This window comes from Lutjanus erythropterus, chromosome 12 (assembly GCF_056507025.1).
Source record: "Lutjanus erythropterus isolate fLutEry1 chromosome 12, fLutEry1.hap2, whole genome shotgun sequence".
Taxonomy (NCBI): Eukaryota; Metazoa; Chordata; class Actinopteri; order Lutjaniformes; family Lutjanidae; genus Lutjanus; species Lutjanus erythropterus.
In genome coordinates, this window is record NC_139328.1 from 35,073,272 (window position 1) to 35,088,576 (window position 15,305).

The window sequence follows — 15,305 nt, forward strand, 5'->3', positions numbered from 1 at the left end:
TTAGAAGCCATTCAAAGAGACAGTTATGGGTACAAAACCTTCTTTGCAAATAGAGTGGGTGAAATCCAGAAGGCTGGGCCAGTGCAAGACTGGTGGTGGGTCCGTGGAGATATGAACATAGCTGACATCATAACAAGAGGGGGCACTCCTGAAGATTTGAAGGAGAATTCCATATGGCAAAATGGACCAGAGTTCCTGAAGTGGCCTTTGGAGGAGTGGCCTATAAAATCAGCTGGTGAGGTTGCAGCTCATGCCAGGAAGAGTGTAAACAAGCTTCAGAGGAAGGCTTTCTCAGGTGCATTGAGAAGAGCTCAAGCAGGAAGGAGTCAGCAGAAGGAAAACCTTCAAGCCACTCAAGAAAGTCAAAAGAGTGAAGCTCAAGAGGAAAAACCTGTGGTAAACCCAACTCCTCTTCTAAGAAGGAACCGACCGGATGGGTTAAAAATCAGTGGCTGAAGAGGAAGTGCCGGGCCCCAAAACAGTCAAAGTGGGAGGAAACATCATGCCCTAATGCTGGAGAACAAAAAAGGCAAGGACCCGCAAAATCTGCCGGCGGATGAGTCGTGCTCCTGTCCTGCTGAGACAAGCTCAGAGGATGAGGTGCCAGTTTACGATGACGAGCCCAACTCCAGCTCATCTGTATCTTCCGAAGAGCTCCGAGTGATGCTAGAGAGACGCTCTCAGTCAAAGAAGAAACTTCACTTTAGTCCTCCCAAGCTTTTGCCAAACAAAGAAGCTCCTCCACAAATCATCACACGGTCAAAGGTCCAGGTGACGGTTGAAAGTGAGTATTACTATAACAAATGGAGTGTCACCGTGGATATTCTGAGAGATGATGAAAAGGAGCCTCAGCCCCAGTCTCCAAGCCAGCATCCGCTCAAGGCCCCTGAGGAACTGCTGTGCAGAAGCGATACTGAGCTCAGCTGAAAGTGCCCACCCTGAAGACAAGTCTCAGCCACTGACGAAGTGCCAAGCACAAGTGACTCTGGGCCTCTTTGGGGAACACAGAAAGTCAGGGATGACCTCGATTCCCAAAACGAGGTGGCAGTCAAAGAGACACCAGTCAGCCAAGAAATCCTACTCCAGATCGAATCTGGGCCCCCATCGATTCAGTCATTGGAGGTCATGGTATCCAATGTGACACCTGACCCTCCTCCACCTCATGATTCTTTCTATTGTGTGTCACTCTGAGGCCACTGGCTTTGGAAGTTAAACAATACACCGTTAATGTTAAATAGGTAAGCTGATCATGACCATTGGTCAAGGGTCACAGCTTTTGTGGTTCTTACATCATGTGTTTAAAAGGTGAGGTTGACAGCTGTAGCTGTTTGGTATTTGAAAGCTGTTATCAATATACTAATAAAGTCTTGAGCACATCTGCCATATTAGTATAAGAGTAAGTATTTACAAAACAGCTGCATTGGCCGGGAATCGAACCCGGGCCTCCCGCGTGGCAGGCGAGAATTCTACCACTGAACCACCAATGCTCACAATTGTGATGGTGATTCACGGCAGATCCTTTCTCGTGGTTCAGGAGGATTTCAAACAGCTTGTTACTTAAGCAAGAAAGGAGGAAAATGTGAATGAAAAGCACGGCATGTATTAGCTTTAAGCTGTGCTTAAATACCCCTTTTCCATACATGTGCTGACGTTCCATGAGTCGGTGTGCCTTGGCATGTCAGCCCAGCATAGGAAGGATTTGCTTTCCCATTACAAGAGGTCTACTCAATTGAAGGTGTCTCATGAATATAAACAGCTTAGCTTGAGTCAAGCAGATGTAAAATGGTGAATAAACACTGAACTTCCCTTAAATTCTTCACAACAAAAGTTCCACATTACTGTATTATTCAAAAGCTTCAATTATAAAGCAGCCAAACCATGACATTTTCGGTTTTTATTAGCTTACTTCAGCAGCATCTTAACGTAACTTTTATAAAGCTTAAAGCCAAAATGTAAAAATACAGCCAATATCTGTACATAAAAACAGTGACACAGAAGAGAAATTTAACTTCAAACCAACAAGATTAGCTTCTGAAGAGCTGAGAGCTGAACACACAGCCACAGACACTTTTAAAAAGTGTTTCTCTGCCGTCCCACACAGTCATGAGTTGAGTATCATATCCATTTGTTTGAGGGAAAAAGGCAGGGTTGTCATGGTTTTGCCATGATAAGCAAGACTTTACCACAGCCTGCTTGGAGGTGTATCTGGCTCTCTTTGGCCCCACTCTAGAGTAGGTCCATCACAGGCACGACTCAACACAGCTAGAGGTGATAAAAGTGGTAATGAACACGCATTTCAGCACAGCCAAAAGTGCCAGTGGAGAAGCTCATTAAGTGAGACAATGATTCTGTACAATGGAGTGGAAAAGAATTACTCTCCCCGTCGGGGAATCGAACCCCGGTCTCCCGCGTGACAGGCGGGGATACTCACCACTATACTAACGAGGAGTGAGATCACCTCTAATCAGCACCCTTAATGTAGGACAAACTTCCACATTCCTAGGCCTCACAATTCTTGGCTGACATCATGGATGAGACGTCCATTCATAGCTGTCAGTAGGATTAGGATGCTCTACACAATCTCTACACAATACAGATTTTTTTTTTTTTTTCAATTTTGGTACTATAATGCTCACACATTCAATGACAAACCAAAGGCCCTAGTAGCATATATCAACCATCTGTCAGCAGCCTCTTTACTCTCTCTTTTCTCTTTTTAAATTATTACCTTTATATGTCATGAAACACTACAAAATAAAGCAAACTGTGGCAGAGCCCTGGGTACTGAAGATGACATGACAACCAATGATGACGTGTGTGCTCTTGTACTCTACAAGTCTACAAACATGACCTCAGGTGGCGATGAGACACATGCCCCATCAGAGGAACCTTACCTGAGGCTTCAAGTCCAAGACTGATCAGCACCTTGCAAAAGTAGATACTCTGACAATAGAGGACCAAAGAGGTCCTCGATTTCCAACCAATCTCCTCAAGGGACTCTGATGACTGTGGAGTCACCAACCTCCACATGGACCTTCACTGATCCAAAAGCACCACCAACATTTGTACACAGTACATAATTCCTTTGGCTGCCTACAAGTTGATACAGCTGCTACAAGCATGAAAACTGCATGAAAAACACCTGGAACACGGAAGTGAAACACTTTCAACTCTTCTTGGTTGGCAACCAACTTGTGATGGACTGAGAAATGACAATGTACTGGAGGAAGGTCAAGGGTTACTCCTAAACCTCTTATCTCAACAAGGATGTTAATGACACAGCCATCATGTCAGTCATGTCAGATTAGTACCATTACCTGTCAGCGAGCAAGACAACAAGAAGAGGACACTCAGGCCTGCATGCAAGCCCTTTGAATGGGCCATGAACCCAGTGATGCAGATTTGATCGATATGAAGGGGTCTGTTGCTAGTTCTAGACTGGGTGTCGGGGCAGGGGGTAGAGGTAACAAATACCTCTCAAATACCTCCCAACATCACTTGTACTTCTACCAAGTAGATTGAATGCCTTCCAACGACATGGCTATGACAACTGCAGTTCTATTGCTGAACCATGTATTCAGCCACTGGGGGCTACCCCTCTATTAATTTGGATCATAGCCCTCCTTTCATCTTGAGCGTCATGACTAAACTGTATGGCATCATGAGAGTGGATGTTGAACTATACATCCATCACCATCTCCAGTGATCCAGCAAAGCTGAATGTGCCAGCTGGACCATGGTTAGCATGCTCAAGAAGTGTGTTAGCAGCAATGGCAATGATTGGGATGTCAAACTCCCCTTGGCGCTTATGGCCACCCTGCACTGCAGTGAACTGCCACTGGCTGGGACAGTATTGTTAGCTTGTAAACTGTGTAGTTTGTGTGGTCTTGTAACAAAATCTACCACAAGAATTGAGGATGAATACAATTACATGTTATCTCATGTCTCAATAATTTGTAGGATGCTGTAGGATGTGTGTGTGTGTGTGTGTGTGTGTGTGTGTGTGTGTGTGTGTGTGTGTGTGTGTGTGTGTGTGTGTGTGTGTAAGCCATATGACTAGACTTGCACCGATTTCAACTTTCTTAGCCGATTCCGATTTCCGATTTCTGGGGGGGGGGGGGGGGGGGGGTCTGACCTACCGATTCCGATTTTGGCCGGTTCCGATTTTCAGTCTTTCTAAGAACTGTAATTGACAGCATTCACAAACATTTTTGCAACCGGAGACTAACGCGGTGCAACAGTTTGAAGTAAAACTTTGCCATGAGATAAACAAACACAGAAGTTAAACGAGTCTGGATGAGAAAATGTCTGAGGAGACGCATCAACACAGGTTGTTTATTCTTCAGCCAGAACAGGAGGTGAGATTTGAACTGTCCTTCTGTTAACAGCAGTCTGCTGCTAGCTTGCTAGCATTAGCCTGAAGTGCGAGAGAGTTTACGACTGTTTTGCGACATTGTCAGCTGCTCTGTCTCGTTGTAGACTGTCTGTCTTTTCTTTATCCTGTTCTTGGAATCTGTCTCTGACACCATCTTCAAGCAGACGTGTGTCTGAGTGTGTAGCTGTTATCAGCGCTGTGTTGACGTCACGGTCAGTTTGTCTGCTGCGCGCATGACGTGACCATCGTGCAGAACGTGTGTGACAATGATGGGCACAGAACCGGATTTGTGACGCTGACCGGCCGGTCACCGGTCAGGGCCGGTCACGTGAAAACCGGCCCGATTCCGAGCATTGCCGATTAATCGGTGCAAGTCTACATATGACCCATATTGTGTGTTTTGTCATCTACTGAGGCATGAATACTTACCATAGCCTATCTAAGAAACCACTTAGCCTGAATATACTTACCTGAACCTGTGAAGGAGAAAACACTTACCTAGTCACTCACCTGAGTTATGTTATCTATAGAGTTATGAATATGAGTTATGAATACTTACCATAGCCTATGCTACAACTAATCTCTCTTCATCTCTCTATCTCTCTATCTCTCTATCTAGGTGACGGGCAGTTCCAGAGGGTCCCCATCCCCAGACCCACAGCAGTGGGAGAGTACAATCGTTACATGGGAACAGCTTCATCGTACACAAGGAGCGTGTCAGCCAGGTGCAGGAGAGGCCTATGACCCGCCAGGCCTTCCAAGAGGAGCTGTGTGCCCAACTGCTGGGAGTTACAGTGGCATGCAAGCCGAAGAAGACGCCTGTCCACGACCACTTCCCTGTCCCCACTGCCAATCCCGATAACCTGGGGAAACAACAGAAAGCCACAGCGGGGTGCCGAAAGTGCACTCTGTGCAAAAGGAGCACACCCTGGCAGTGTGAGGAGCGTGGTGTGGGCCTGTGTAAAAAACTGCCAGATATTGAAAGCTGAACTCATCCTGGTAAAAGGGGCAAAAGCACTTACTCCTGGGACATTTTCTGACATTTGTACAGTCAAAGGAACAAAATAAATCCAGGCGGGATTTTGATGCATACAATTAAATAGGGTTAAAAGGGTTAAGTATTCTGGAAACTGAACCTGTTGTCATACATTCCCAACAGCATTCCTTCAGAGAAAATAAATTTTTTACCCGTCCCTGGGTGGGCTCGAACCACCAACCTTTCGGTTAACAGCCGAACGCGCTAACCGATTGCGCCACAGAGACAGACACACCTTTTTCACACAGGTGAAAGCCTTGTCTAGTTGTCGCAACTCAATCCATGCAGAAAAAAGGATTGCTTATATTTATATTTATATATTTGCTTATATATTCAAATTGATCTCGGACAGAATTTTTACCTAGAAGTGTTCAGTGTTCAGCTATTCTCCCTTTGGAAGAACAACTTCTGATAACACAATCACATCCTGACTCTCCCAATAAGCACTTCAGGTCCATTCTGACCCAACCTCTTTTGTCTCCTAACCCCATAAGACAGATTTAGATTCTTGACTCATTATCAGTTCCTTTTACACTTTCTGTGTGACTGTGTACTGATCCTTTTCCACCACAAAGGAAATTACAGTAGTGTAATGATATTTCCATGGCCTAATGCAGTGTTTCTCAACCCTGGTCCTCAAGTACTTCTGCCCTGCATGTTTTAGATTTGAGAAACACTGGCCTAATGGAATCCTCAATCCTAAAACAAATAGTAGGAACAAAAGAGAACGCGTCCCTGGGTGGGCTCGAACCACCAACCTTTCGGTTAACAGCCGAACGCGCTAACCGATTGCGCCACAGAGACTGCCACAAATGCTTTTGCATATAGATTTTTTTTTTCATGGTACCCAGAATTCATGGTTCTGTACATGCCTTGGTTTTGGAATCATGGCTCAGTATGTTTCTACCAAAGCACAGAAAACTAAAGTAGTAGAATGTTTTAATAAGGTCAATAATGTGACACCTTAATTTTTATGGATCTTCCTCTGGTGTTTTTTCCCTTCAAGTTCTTTGGATTATTGTTGGTCTTCTGGACTTTGATTTTCCTGTCTCCCCTTTTGTATTTGTTTGTCTTTGCTGGACTGCTCTGATGTTTCTTGTTATTAAATCATATGAACAACTTGCTCACTATCCAGGGCTGCATTTCTGAGTCCAACTTTCACACTCCTATGTATATGTATAAAAGCCCCCAAATGAGGAAATTAAAAAGCAGCTCTTTCAGTGGCCCAGAAGTGGCCTCCAAACCCTGGCTAAGGAACTTGATAAATATGAAAATCTTGCACTTCCTCAGCACCACTGCATCCCAGGATTCCCCTCAGCCTACTGGCATCAATTATGTTCAAGTAGTGTTACACTGGCCAATGTACTGGTTGGGCTCTTGTTATCAGCTCTATGTGTGATTAAAAAATCACTAGTTGATACTAGTGCTGTTATTTTGGCATGCCTATTTCACTTCCACAATACCAGCATGCTGTCTAAAATTGCACACCACGGTGGTATTAGAACTGCGTTGTTTGGTTCAGTGTAAAACAGCAAAGGCAGCATAATGACAAGCCTTTGTTACAGCAGCACTGTGAGGCCTCTGTTTAAAGAAGGGCTAAAGTCAGGCAGGGGAGGGTGCTTGTCATCTTGGACAAGGAAAGGCATGTCAAGTGTGTGTTTTTTTAAGCCTAATGAGCTTACGAGGGAGGATTGAGGGGGGAGGGAGAAAGCACTGGGGACAGTGGGGGTGTGTGCAAGTCTGGATGTGTAGTGAATTTTATTCACATATATAACTTCATTAAGCTAAACACACAAGATGTAGCAAGAAGAAGCTATGCAAAAAAGCTGACATTAATCCACAAAATGGGTTTCATCAAAGCAAGGACATTGTTAGGGTACGGACTAAAGGATGCATTTTTTCATTGCCATTCATAGCCCGGCTAGCTCAGTCGGTAGAGCATGAGACTCTTAATCTCAGGGTCGTGGGTTCGAGCCCCACGTTGGGCGCTACTACTTTTGTGCAGAAATATATCTAAGATTCTTACCAGTATGTAGCCATATGCTATAAGAGAATAACATTATACCTACCAACACTCTAAAAGGCTGTGATTTAGAATCATGCTCATTCGTGTGCAACAAGAGGATATGATAGCCAGAGGTGGGACCAAGTCATTGCTTTGCAAGTCTCAAGTCTTTGCTCTCAAGTCCAGAGTCAGGTCCCAAGTCAAGACAGGCAAGTCCCGAGTCAAGTCCCAAGTCAAGACAGGCAAGTCCCGAGTCAAGTCGCAAGTCCTACACTTTGAGTTTTGAGTCCTTTTGAGTCATTTTAACAACAAAGTAATAATATATTAAATGTACACGTCGTCATTTATATGCATCTGTTTATTTATTTAGTATAACTATTAATAATAGTTTATGTCTTTAATAAAATATTGTCCTCTGAGCAGTGGTGGACAGTAGTGAAGTACATTTACTTGAGTGCTGTACTTAAGTACATTTTTTGAGTATCTGTACTTTATTTGAGTATTTCCTTTTTTTGGAAACTTATTACTATCATTTTTTCAAGTTGAGTCTAAAGTCATCAAATACATGACTCGAGTCCAAGTCATGTGACTTGAGTCCACACCTCTGGTGATAGCTGTCCAACAACATAAAGAAGAAAATAATTGTTTCCGCCCGGTTTCGAACCGGGGACCTTTCGCGTGTTAGGCGAACGTGATAACCACTACACTACGGAAACTCCTTCAATTCACCTATCCATCACACAAGAAGTTGAACTATATAATCACCGTCTCACTAATTATTTTGGACACAAAATGAAAATCATGTAGATTCAAACTGCAGTGGCTTAAAAATGGTTGAATTTTTGGGTCTTATCTGAGGAGTCTCACCTGAGGTTTTGTTTTCTGTTCTGAGCCCCTCCCACTAGACAAAGCAGCATGTGTTTCATGAATGCAAGCAACAGTTTACAGAGGCAACTGTGAGCAAGCACAGAGACAGGGAGCAAAACCAAGAACTGTTTCCGCCCGGTTTCGAACCGGGGACCTTTCGCGTGTGAGGCGAACGTGATAACCACTACACTACGGAAACTTATACCAACCACCAAATCCACAGAGTTAAAGTAACTGTTACAATGAACACTACAGCTTTCCTGGTCAGTTTTCCCTTTCATACAGCATACTGTATTTCAGACAAATGATTAATCACAACACAAATATGCTGTTGCTATATGACGTGAAGAAGTGATTTGATGGCACATACTGCAAAATGGAGAAAGATAAAGAATATAGTGAGGAGCAAAGAGAAGAGTTTTCAAGCTGAAACAAAACCTATACAGTGTCTACAATAAAACTGAATTATTTCGCAATAATAGTATGACATCAATGTTTTAAGCAGCATGTCAGTATAAAGCATCCAGTGTATGCATCTAGTCTATGCAATTGAACCTTAAAAAAAGCATTAACCTATAAAGTATCCTATGTCTACTGTTTGTCCAGAGCTCACAGGTTTTCTCATAATTTGGTTCGGTCATCTTTTTCAATCCAAAAATGGCAGTACAGGGTTTTTCCTGCGTTCAAAATTGCGTGGCGGCCGCCTCCAGCTAATTTTGTGCCGCCCCCAGCCAGAGCGATTGATATCGCTCAACACAGCGTAAAGCTCCAGCTGTGTTGATTGAGCGATTGATATCCCTCTGCGGCAGCTACGTATTTTAACTGCAGTTGCAGCGTTGCGCCACTATGGAGGCGCTATATCAACAGCAGTGCACCCGAAAGACCTGAAGCAACTACCGAAGAAGAAACAGATCGAATCATGTTTTTTCCACTTTTTTCCCGCTAGTTGGTGCTATCGGCGTCGTGATTTTCCCTGGCGGATGGTACAAACAGGTAAATATTGCTTGTTTTTTTGCATCCAAGCATGTCGTGTTTATTTAAAAAAAAGTTTCCTCCGTGTCAGAGTAACGTTTATGATTTTTAGCTTTGCAGATATGGCAGGCAAAATCAGCCACTACTTTAAAAAGCGACCTTGCGAGGAGTAAAGTCAAGAGTCCAGGTGAAACAGAGCAGAGAAATTAACGTAACAGGCAGTTAAAATGTAATAATCCATGGTGGTGACAACGTGGAAATTTGTGTCAGGTCTGAAAGTACTTCACAAGGGACTGGTGATAGCGAGGGTCAGAATGCAGGACAGGATGAGTCGGCGAGGCGAGGGTACTTAAATCCGTTTCCAATTAGGAGCATAACAACGCAAAGCCAACGTGTACGTGATTGAAACATTATTTTTTATTCCTCTTTCCAGATCTTCTCAAAAACACAGAGCCAGTGGCTTTGACAAGCAGTGGCTAAATCAATTTACCTGGCTCAGGCATACTGAGGAAGGCATGCACTGTTATCTATGCCAAAAGCACTGTGCCCCAACACAGCAGGCAATTGCTGCCTCCCTAGTGAGACAGCCATCAACCAAGTACAGGCTGGACACATTAAAAAGACATGAGGTGACGGCCATTCACAAAGCAGCAGAAGAGAAGGAGAAGTATATTAAATATGGTAGTACCTAAAAACACTCAGCTAATAAAGTTACAAAAACTAAAATAATATAGTTTAGATAGATTAGTTAGTTTAGTTTAAGAAATAGGACACTGCAGCGTGCTATTGCAGCACAGGTGGACATGGACCACAGAGCGCTTGAAGGCTGCTTCAAAATCATCTGTGAGTGTCTCAAGCAAAAGTGGCCCCACCACACAAGCTATGAGCCCATCATTCTCTTATGCAAGCGCTTAGGCTGTGCTTATTTTGATGGTTTGAATGTAAATTCTTAAGTTATATTATTACATAATTGTATATTCAATGTTTTTCACATAATTGTTTTAAAATGAAGTAGGCCAACTTAATTACTGTCTGTTTTGCCCCCAGGTCAGTGCCAACACCAAATACACAAGCAGCCATATAATTGATGAGATGGTAGAGGTCATTGGCCAGATTTTGGATGACCAGTTGGTGGCAGAGTTGTCAAAATCCCCAGTGTGGGGATTAATGGTTGACGAGACCACTGACATCTCTGTCACAAAGCAACTGGGTCTAGTTGTGAGGTAACATTACTTTGTACAATTAAATAAAATTGTGTATTAAAAATTACTTCAACTAAGAGAGATTTTTTATGTTTAGCTTTTTAGGACCCAACCATGTGGGAAGCACTGTAGTCCAAACCAGGGTGCTGCATTTGGGTGGAGTGTCTGCTGGGGATGCTGCAACTCTGTATGACAGCATCCTGCGAGTCATCAGAGATGACAAAATGCTGCCAACCGACAAGCTAGCCTCCTTTGCAAGTGACGGCGCTGCAGTAATGATAGGTGAATTTTCCTTTTTTTTGCATTTACCTTTTAGTTAACATTTTATAAGATTGACAGAGTTATTGGTTTTTTTTTATTATTTTAGGGAGAAAAGCTGGAGTTGGGAAGAGACTCCAAGACTCATTCCCTGGCCTGATAACCGTACACTGCGTGGCACATCGTCTCAATCTGGCAGTGTCAGACTGCATTAAGGGGCAGAGGGCAGTTCATTACCTCACTAAATATGCCAGGACTGTTGGAGCTATCTTCTGGTTCTACCAGGCCTCCAGTAATAGGACCAGCAGTCTCAAGGACATGGAGAGGCTTTTTGAACTCCCCCAAATCAAACTGCAGGTTAGCAATATTCAGTGCTAGATTATTCAGATCCATTTTTGCTTTTTTTTGTCATTTACTAAATAATTTTTTGTAGGGAGGAAACGCTACCAGATGGGAATCTAATAAGGAAGCAACGGATGTGATGCGTCGAATTCTGCCTGCTCTCATCGCAGACCTCTCACTCCAAGCCCGGAATGAGCCAACTGCACAAGGACTGTATTCCTTTGTAAAGGACAAGTTCTTCCCCCCTGCCCTGTGCCTAATGCAACTTGTGCATGAAAAGATCCACCGGCAGTTTTTGGTTTTTCAAAAGAGAAACCTTTTTTTCTCTCAGGTGGAGCAGGAGGTATGAGATCAGTACCATAGTCCTTGGGTTTTCTGTTAATTGAAATGCTGTTACTAGCAAAGCTGTTGTGTTTTATCTCAGGTCACAGTGCTGAAATCATCACTGGCACAGCTGAAAGAGAGCAACATGGTCAAAGACTGCTGGCAGGCATGGCTCCAGTCTGATGCTGGTCTGAAGCCTCTGCAGGAAGAGGTCCCTGCATATTTCCAGGATGATGTGTGGGAGAGCTTCAAGAACACTGTATGTATTAAGAATGTATTTGTGTAATGTGGACGGAAGGACTGTTTTACCTTTTTTTTAACATCTTCTACAGGTGATGGAGCCATTTCCGACTGCACTGACTAAGAACATCGACAACAGATTCCCAAACACCGGCAGTTTGTCTGTCTTCAATGTGTTCTCTCCCAGACAAATTTTGTCAAACTCTAGTACAGAGTATGGGGATGCTGAGATGAGGACACTGGCTGAGGAGTTTCCAAGACTGAGGGAGTCTGACCTGTTGTCTGAGTGGAGCTCATACAGACTGAGAGTGGGGAGTCCTGATCTGAAGGTACTATATATTAAGTTACATTAACTGTATCACCACCACAACAGTCTGGTTTTACTGAATAATTTCATTCATCTTTGTTTTCACTGCTTTTATTCAGACCAAATCCCTGGAGGAGGTGCTTCTGTGGCTTGTATCTGCAGAATCTGCTGAGCTGTATTCCACCCTAAGCCTTGCAGCTGCTATCGCCCTCACAGCCCCTGTCCAGACTGCAGATGTGGAGAGGCTCTTCTCTGCACTCAAAATTGTAATATATGATTGAAAACACTATCACTCTTCATGTCTGTATCAGAATAAATACAAAAATACTTAATGCATGATGAACTGTTTTGTTTAAGGTGAAGACACCTCTGCGCAACAGACTGAAGGAGAGGCACTTGGATGTCTGTTGTAAGGTGGCCATTGATGGACCAGACCAGGAGGCCTTGGACTACAAGGATTGCATGAGGAGGTTCTATAGAATGAAAAAGAGGAGGCTGAAATGTTCTGTGTCTGGTTGCGAGATGTGTGGATAAAAGTGTACTTTCAATTTAAAGTTGGCACCTGATTTGTGTATGTATATAGTTTTAATAAATGAATGCTTTAACATGATAATAGTCATATTCTTATTGGAACTCTTAACTTAAAGTATGTTGCCTGTAAAAGAAAGTGAGTCAGTTGAATTTACAGAATACATGCACATCATGGCGCATGGTCAGGATGGTACCACCTCTGCCTCAATTTGAGCCAGGAAAAACCCTGCAGTAATTGAGTCCCATTTGACATTTTTTGTTTGGTAGAGCCATTTGTCGAACGAGTTGCAGAGCTGGGAGCTGCAGCAATCAGATGATCAAACACTTCTTCAATCACCTATCTGAAGTTGGGTTGCAGAGGTAGCAGTTCCAGCAAGGGACAATTCACTGATTTCATGTTGAGTGCCATGGCCATATTTACAGGTGCTCATCCTCATCCCAGTTTCTTCACACTTGGCTGCAAACCAATCTAGTGAGTGCTGGAGGTCACAGACTGATGATGCCATCAGGGCTAAATCATTTGCTGCAAAATGTAGCAATGCAATCCTCAGCCCACTGAACTGCAACCCCTACCCTTCACAACTATGCCTTAAGATCCTGCCCATGATCATCTCAAATAGGAACAGGGATAAGGCACAACCGTGAAAGAAACCAACCCTCACCAGGTAAGAGTCTCACTTACTGCCATGAACCCACAGCACCTCCCACAATACCTTCCAGGGAACCCGGGCATTCGCCTTCTCCAAATCCACATAACATATGTAGACTGGATGGGCATACTCCCAGGCCCCCTCCAGGCTCCTTGCAAGAGTGAAAAGCTGGTCCATTGTTCCACAGCCAGGATGGGGTCTGCATTATTACTCTCCAATCTGAGGTTTGACTCTCAGCCTGACCCTCCTTTCCAGCACCTAAGAACGGACTTTCCCAGAGTGACTGATTAATGTGATGCCTCCCCCTTTTTTAAAGAGGAGAACCACCACCCCAGTCTGCCATTCATTAGGCACTGTCCCCAATTTCCACATACTGTTGAAGTAGGACTGTGCGGTATACACGGTATGACAGTAGAAATTATATAAATTTGGCCACGGTAGAGATTTGTGCTCTGCCGTCATACCGTCGATGACGTCATCGCACCTGCCTCTGTGTGAAGCACAGGCCGCAAGCACAGTAATGGCAGAAAAGGAGGGGCTGGTAAAAAAACAAAAAAACCCTAAAAAGGGGCTACTTCCGTGATTTGGACGTGGTTCAGGTTTAAAAAGTCAGATGCTGAGCAGAAAAATGTCATCTGCAAGATCCAGACGTTGTCCTATACGGACCCGGACCTATAACCAATAAATTAAATAAATTAATAGATTTTATTTTTTTACGGGTCGCTTCTATTTTAACTGGCGCAACTTTTCTAGTCTTTCCGGCGCTGGTTTAGCTGATCAGGAAACGCACAGACCAACTGCAGAGAAGCTGCGTGTGAAGGAGACTGTTGTTAATGACAGAGTTTATTACAACAGTCGAAACTAACATGATGGTTAATGACATCGACACCAACCAGATGCACTTATAAAATTAAACAACTGTATAAAGAGGCCTATACGTAAAACAGGAGAGTCTGTGTTTCTCTGTGAGAAACTTTCAGACCTTCTCACAGCAGAGTGAACAGGTGAGGGAGGAGAGAAGGGCAGACTGATCACTAATCAATCACTGATACCGTCGTCCTCTCGGGCTGATTAAAAAAATAAAAACGCCAAAATTGGTGACAAACCAAACCTGGTTGTCCACACAAATACAGTCTTTGTGTGAAACACTGCAGAGTGTAACATCGTGCTGTTTACAGACAGCCTGCTGTCTGTAGTTTGACACAGAGACAGAGAGGGTCGTGTTTAGAAGGGAACCCTAGACCTGCGAAAGATCGTGCGAGTTTGATTATTTTAGTTGAAATAATGGAAACAAATCTCGCGAGAGTTGTGCAAATAAAGAGTTACCTTCTAGACACGATCGAAAAAGGTGCGCAGCTCCAAAAATACAAAATTATGTTGTGGTGCAGATGTTTTTAATGTGGCGGGCCGCCATAAATAAAACACTATTCACTGATCCACAGAGAGTCACTGAAACACTGATCACTGACTTGCTGTGTAGGGGTGGTTAATCTGTCTGATCTCCCGATCCGATTCGATTATGATTATTGAGTTCCCGATTCGATTACCAACCGATTTTCGATTATTAACGGTTCTCGATTAGCGATTATTGATTTTCCATTTTTCCAACAGTAACCCAAAATACACCACAAAGTTATTGCACCATTAAAAAAACAGTCAGTTGCTGAATTAATTAATTAATAATTAATTAACGCTTTTTGAGTAACAACTCAAAGCACTTCCTGTGTAGTGCAAAAAAGAAAAAAGTGTTGGGATTAGGGTTAAATTATTTTTAAAATGCATTTGTCTTTGATCTTTGTCTGTCTCTAATTATCACCATAGTTATGTAATGTAATAATAATGATAATAGTAATGATAATGGTAATATATTAAAAACTTAAAACTTATACAGTGCTGTACTATGTATATACTATGCATATATTAGATCATTATACACTGTACAGTATAATACACAACTACGCTCTATAGTCTGCCTCAATGTCCCGCCTACACCACAGCACATCTGATTGGTTAGAAGTCATAATCAATCAATCAATCAGCAGACACACTGTGTCACAGACGGGGTGAGACAGAGCTGCACCGGTGAGCAGAGAGGAGCTGTGTAGAAGTTAAGACAGCTGATATCACCAAAGTTTCAATGAACATCACAGTTTTATGATCTGTTTCTTCGGTGATAGCATAGTTACATCAGTGAAA

The 15,305-nt window shown here is 43.2% G+C and overlaps 1 protein-coding gene and 7 non-coding genes across 9 annotated transcripts; 2 read left to right on the forward strand and 6 right to left on the reverse strand.

Moving 5' to 3' along the window:
- Positions 1 to 1,416: 1,416 nt before the first annotated feature.
- On the reverse strand, positions 1,417 to 1,487 carry trnag-gcc (transfer RNA glycine (anticodon GCC)). Its single transcript has one exon. It is a non-coding gene; the product is annotated as a tRNA-Gly (tRNA).
- An 889-nt stretch (positions 1,488 to 2,376) lies between these two features.
- trnad-guc (transfer RNA aspartic acid (anticodon GUC)) lies at positions 2,377 to 2,448 on the reverse strand. The gene has a single exon. It is a non-coding gene; the product is annotated as a tRNA-Asp (tRNA).
- Positions 2,449 to 5,564: 3,116 nt separating this feature from the next.
- trnan-guu (transfer RNA asparagine (anticodon GUU)) lies at positions 5,565 to 5,638 on the reverse strand. The gene has a single exon. It is a non-coding gene; the product is annotated as a tRNA-Asn (tRNA).
- A 503-nt stretch (positions 5,639 to 6,141) lies between these two features.
- trnan-guu (transfer RNA asparagine (anticodon GUU)) lies at positions 6,142 to 6,215 on the reverse strand. The gene has a single exon. It is a non-coding gene; the product is annotated as a tRNA-Asn (tRNA).
- A 1,111-nt stretch (positions 6,216 to 7,326) lies between these two features.
- trnak-cuu (transfer RNA lysine (anticodon CUU)) lies at positions 7,327 to 7,399 on the forward strand. The gene has a single exon. It is a non-coding gene; the product is annotated as a tRNA-Lys (tRNA).
- A 660-nt stretch (positions 7,400 to 8,059) lies between these two features.
- trnav-aac (transfer RNA valine (anticodon AAC)) lies at positions 8,060 to 8,132 on the reverse strand. Its single transcript has one exon. It is a non-coding gene; the product is annotated as a tRNA-Val (tRNA).
- Positions 8,133 to 8,409: 277 nt separating this feature from the next.
- trnav-cac (transfer RNA valine (anticodon CAC)) lies at positions 8,410 to 8,482 on the reverse strand. Its single transcript has one exon. It is a non-coding gene; the product is annotated as a tRNA-Val (tRNA).
- Positions 8,483 to 10,307: 1,825 nt separating this feature from the next.
- On the forward strand, positions 10,308 to 12,609 carry LOC146318345 (zinc finger protein 862-like). Of its 2 annotated transcripts, none has more exons than XM_084732799.1 (7): positions 10,308 to 10,478; positions 10,555 to 10,739; positions 10,825 to 11,072; positions 11,149 to 11,400; positions 11,482 to 11,950; positions 12,048 to 12,194; positions 12,286 to 12,609. In XM_084732799.1, the coding sequence occupies exons 1-5, from the start codon at positions 10,348 to 10,350 to the stop codon at positions 11,665 to 11,667; spliced, it is 1,002 nt and encodes a 333-aa protein (XP_084588925.1). In that variant the 5' UTR covers positions 10,308 to 10,347; the 3' UTR covers positions 11,668 to 11,950; positions 12,048 to 12,194; positions 12,286 to 12,609. The 2 variants fall into 2 exon arrangements, with proteins under 2 accessions (XP_084588925.1, XP_084588926.1); XM_084732800.1 differs by having other exon boundaries at positions 12,292 to 12,609.
- The last annotated feature ends 2,696 nt before the right edge of the window (positions 12,610 to 15,305 follow it).